The sequence below is a fragment of the Equus quagga genome, chromosome 6 (assembly GCF_021613505.1).
Source record: "Equus quagga isolate Etosha38 chromosome 6, UCLA_HA_Equagga_1.0, whole genome shotgun sequence".
NCBI lineage: Eukaryota > Metazoa > Chordata > Mammalia > Perissodactyla > Equidae > Equus > Equus quagga.
Genome location: NC_060272.1, coordinates 2,183,371 through 2,188,295, shown reverse-complemented (window position 1 = coordinate 2,188,295; position 4,925 = coordinate 2,183,371). Strand labels below are relative to the sequence as shown.

The window sequence follows — 4,925 nt, the reverse complement described above, 5'->3', positions numbered from 1 at the left end:
TCTGGGGAGGCCGGGCCGCGGCGGGGGCGCACGGGGCACCGCCGGGCATCCCCGGGCATCCCGCCGTCGGATGCGCCTCCGTTCGCCGGGTGACTTAAAATCCCGGCGTCGGGCTGTGTTCGCCAGCGGCGCTCTGGGGCCGGGCTGTGGGTTTGGAAAGGAAGGCCCTGCACCCTGGAGGGGCGGCCCGGGTGGAGGTGCCGGGGAAAGGTTGAGCTCTTGCTAACTTGTTTTTTCGTTCTTACTCATTTCTTGTATTTCCTTCCTTCTTACCAGAAAAATCACTTTTCTTCTCTGGAGGGTGAACACTTATAGCATCGATTTCACGGATCTGGTAACATGGCAAAAGATGTAAGTATCTTCGCCTCGTGCACAGACACCCGTTGGCCCCGCGTTCTTTGTGGGTTTCCCGCCTTGGTTCAGAGCGACAACCCTGAGCGCCGGTGTCGCTGTCGGTCCTTAAAGCAGGTGCGCAGCACAAGGTGAGGACGTTGGGACACCTAGTACTTCGTGGAGCTGGGACTGGCTTCCACTTGGGTTTACATCTGAACCCGGTGACAGACGTCACGAGCCTCAGTGACACCGCTGGCTGGTCTTCTCAGACTGTGTGGACGTGTGACTCTGAGTGTCCTGCTGGAAGGACAGATGCCCTCAGTCACTGGGATGAGCTTGGGCCGCGCGCTGGTTGCATCCTGAGCTGCTTGTCTGGAGTGTAGGAAGTTAATTCTGCTGGGTTGCATCCAGTGCTGAGCGCTGGGTTTTGGCCCTTTTTTTCCCTCAGAAAATGAAATTCGGTGATTAATGAAACGTGAAAAATTCTTCTTTAGCTGGCTTTGTAGTTTTCATGAAACTGCAGAATATACTGAATAATTTTTTAACTTGTTCCAACAAATAGGGTTTAGGTCCAGAAGCAGGACCTATTTAATGGGTCTTGTGGTTCTTTACACAAGATAGCGGTAATGTCACTTAGGTTTGCTAGACGCCTGCTGCGTGCCTCAGGATGCGTTCTCTGGCAACGCTGGTGCAGGAGGCTGTTTGTGGCACAGAGTTGTACGTACGCTCCTCCGATAGGCGCGTCTGCCTGCGTCACCACCAGAGGTGCTGAAGGTGTGTCCACGTCTGGGGACAGAGTAACAGTGTTCAGAGGGTTTGAAGTTCTCTGCAAGTGACAGAGGGGCCCCTTGCCTCGCAGACGTCCGGGCTCGCCCTCACGTCAGGCGCTGGGTTTAATTTGGTGGCAGGTGTGTGTGAACACACATTTGCACCCTGTGGTGTGTCTTAAGGGAGAGTCATACTCTGTGTATGGTGTTAGGCGATGTGTCATCTCATCACAGTTGTCGATGGCTGTACCCCGTTCTCTGGTGTCTTTGCCCCAAGGATGTGAGGCAGGCGGCGTGGGCTCAGTCGCAGACGTGTTAGCAGAGGGCGCTGTGGCCCCAGAGCCTGTTAGGCTACATGTCTGGGATGTGAGTTTCAGGGAACCCAGTTATCTGCCCTTTTTTACTGATGGTCTGGAGGAGAGGGAGCCACTCCTTCCCCAGGAGGCCTGATTCCTCCTTGGCCTTGGAGGTGTAAAGACAGTCAAGGCTGCTGCCGCCTGGGTGCAGGGAGAAGGACGTGTGAACAGCTTCCTCCCAGGTCGCTTCCTGCAACATGCAGGGCAGCTGCAGGCCACCCAGGGACTGGGTGGCGGGCTGGTTCCCCAGGGCTGACATCGGATCGTCCTTTTGTGAGTAGGTGAGCCCGTGGAGGGTTGGGTGCTGTGATGATGGTGGGCACTTAAGGCTGAGAGCGGAGGTGAGGGGGTCTTCCCTGACCTGAGAGCTGGCGAGGTCAGATGCGGCTGCCCCCAGGTGCCAGCAGGGCTGGGGATCAGGCTGGAATGGAGATTGTGGCAAGTGCAGGCATTTGGCCTTTTCTCTGGCTGCAATACGTTTTCAAGTGGGGGTGACATTTGGGTTTGGAAGGGCGACTTTGCAGCCAGGGCTGGCGGGAGAGCAGTTAATGTCGCAGTGGTGCTCCAGTTTGACCTTAGGTGTGAGGTTGAGGCCTGTAATCACAGGAGGGAGCCAAGCCCCTGCGGCTGAAGGGGTGGGCCGAGACCTCAGCTTGGCGGAGCTCTGGGGGCTCCGTGGAAGGCTGTTGGGCCTGGGGAGGCTGAGGGGGCTGGAGTTAGGCTCCGGGGGTCACAGTGGAGGAGGGCAAACTTAGGAGACCAGTGAGGGGTCAGCCAGTAGGCTTTGGTGAAGACAATGAGAGAGAGTGGCGTGGCAGTCTCCTACCTCCACTGGAGGTGCAGGGAGACCAGCGGGTTTCGGGGACACAGCTGGGGAGTGGCTAGACGGAAGCAGCCCGTTGGCACTGGTGGGGTGACAGGGTGGTGGGCATGGGCAGATTTCAAAGGCAGGAGCAGCCGCTTGAGGGAGAAGGAGGTGGACGGGCTGGAGAGGGCCTGGGGAGGGGTGGCAGTGGGGGCAGCGATGGCTGTGCTCCTGACAGGTGAGTGGGACGCAGCAGGGCTGGTGGGCAGGCGTCCAGGCACGGACGGCTGTGCAGGCTGGCCCGCTGAACTGGGTCTTTGGTGTGTGGGGCCTGGTGTCAGCTGGTCTCTGGGAGGACTTGGAGCTTCCTCTTCCTGTGGTAGGTGTGTCTCACTGAGAACCCCGTGTGAGCCAGGCTCCCGACCCCCAACTCCCACACATCGCCTACCTCAGTTCTTGCAGTGTTGGAACAGGGGCAAGTGGCCGGAGTGCCATCCTTGCCTGGCCCTCCTCTCCGGGCGTCTATGGTCTGCTGCTATTGGGTGCCTTGCCCCACGGTGGGCGGGGGTCAGCTGCTTGGGAAGCTGCAGGCATGAGGTGCAGACCAGCATGGGTGGGTCGGGGTCTCAGGAGCAGTGCCGTTTCACCAGGATGGGCGGGCGAGGCAGTGGGCAGAGGGATATGCAGGCGGGGGGTGTGTGGCACCGACTGCATACCTTAACGTGTTCTCTTTCTAGAACACAGATACGTTAAGTGTTTGTGTATTTTTACGACAGGTATCTGGACAAAACGCTGTGATTCCTTGTTTAAAAAGCCCCCAGTTTCCAGCAACACGTGGAAATAAGCCTGAGTCTTCGGTGGTCAGCAGCTAACATGGCACTTTAGAAGCACGTCTCTTCCGCTGGCGGCACGCTATGGAGAGCGTTGAAATGCAGGCACGCGTCGTCCGCGAGGTGCCCTCGCAGCAAGTGTCTGTCCTGCTTCTCTGGTTCTACTCTGGTCACTGGAGAGGGGAGATCCCCCTGGGGTGTCCTGCCCCCTGCCCTGAGGTGCCCGTTCCTGCATGTCTCGGGGAAGCCAGGCCGGGTGGCCTGGGGAGCAGGACGGGATCTGGGCGGAAACCAGCTTCGCTCTTGCTTTCAACATTCATTGATTTGAATTAAGTTGGTATATGCACGAGGTGAAAGATCCAAGTGGTGAAAATTCAAACCCAGCATTCATGCATGGTGTGGCTGGGGAGAAAGCTGGGGCGGAAGGATGCAGCCGGTGCAGAAACATGTGGCATGCAGGCTGTGAAGGCCGAGAGCCCCGTCGTTCTCCAGGTGACCACTGGCTACAGTTTGGGGGTCACTTCCAGAAATTTAACCTGAGAGAATTGTTTGGCTGCTGTTGGCATTTGGGGTAAGAATTTCCTTGCTGGGGGATTGGCCTGCAAGGCTGCCCCACTTGGATTTGCCGACCCCGTGGGGCCTCAGAGCTCCCTGGAAGAGAACTACTGTCGAGGTCTCCTGTGAGTGCCCACAGGGGACCAGGGCCACATGCGGGCTGTTCCTCTGCTCTCATGCCCAAGGCTTGGGGACCATCCTAGAAGTGCATCTCGGAGGGTTTCCCACAGTCCTGTGGAGAGAACTGGGCAGGCCCCGGCCAGCGCGGTGTGTCTTCCAGTCATTGCCCTGGCGCTGCATGGATCTGTGCTCCCATGGCTGGGGCCCCGCTCCTCCGTCACGGTCCTGTTGCCCTGGTAGGTGACAGATGCAGTTCACTGCTTTACTGATGTGTGAAACCAGGTGTCTGAATTTTACTTTGTGCCGGCCATGAGCCCTGTGGGCAGAGCATGACTGGGCAGCGCCTCACGGAGCGCGGTCACGCCTTCCGCCCGAGGATGGCTCCTGAGGTGAAGCCAGCTTGAAGGGGAACAGCAGAATTGCCTTTGTCAGAGGCACACGCACCGTGTGCAGAAGTGCGCTTGTGTAGCAGTGCAGGGTGTCGGGCACGATGTGTACACTCGTGCGTATGTGTGCACATGCGCGTGTCCTGGCCTGGGGCTGCCCTTGCGCACTGTCTCTGTCCTGGCTGCAGCCGCGTGGGCAGCGGGTGCTGTGACCTTCGGAAAACTGTAGGTGTGAGGGAAAGGCCAGCACAGTGGCCCGGGCTCCTCCAGAACCGGGGCGGGAGGGGCCTTGGTGAGGAGGGTGGGGAGAGGTGCATACTTTCTCAAGGTCACGAGCAGCGCCATCCCAGCTCCCAGGTGCTTCCTTGCGTGCGGGGAGGAGGAGTGCACGGCCTCTGTCCCCCCCAGGGAGGTCCTCTTCTCCTCGTCCAGTGCCGGGAAGGTTTGTAAAGAACGGGAGGTGACAGTGGATTTGTAAAATGGCAGGAGACGTTTTGCTCCTTGCTGGAGACGTCCAGGCGCAGATTGTCCCAGGCGCTCCCTCCCCTCCTGACCTCAGGTGTGAGAGCAGAGGGACAGCCTGCACTGCAGCCGTGCGTCCCCATGGACTGCATGCGAGGCCACAGGGCGGATGTCCGTGTGGGAGGAAGATGCTGAGATGACTGTGGGGGGAGGTGCCCTGGACGCCCCCCCCCCCCCCCCCCCCGGGAAGGAGGCGGCTGTGAGTTAGGGGGCAGTGCCCTGGACGCCCTCCTGAGGGGGAGGTGGCTGCG

General features: G+C 59.3%; 1 protein-coding gene across 2 annotated transcripts in view; it reads left to right on the top strand.

Moving 5' to 3' along the window:
* The first annotated feature begins 247 nt into the window (after positions 1 to 247).
* TFDP1 (transcription factor Dp-1) overlaps positions 248 to 4,925 on the top strand; it is a 45,099-nt gene continuing 40,421 nt past the window's right edge. The window contains exons 1-2 of one of the 2 annotated variants that reach the window (XM_046664541.1): positions 269 to 351; positions 3,038 to 3,196. In XM_046664541.1, coding sequence (XP_046520497.1) covers positions 3,176 to 3,196 — 21 coding nt within the window. In that variant the 5' untranslated portion in view covers positions 269 to 351; positions 3,038 to 3,175. Of the gene's footprint in view, positions 352 to 3,037; positions 3,197 to 4,925 lie in introns of both variants that reach the window. The other variant, XM_046664542.1, reaches the window with a different exon arrangement.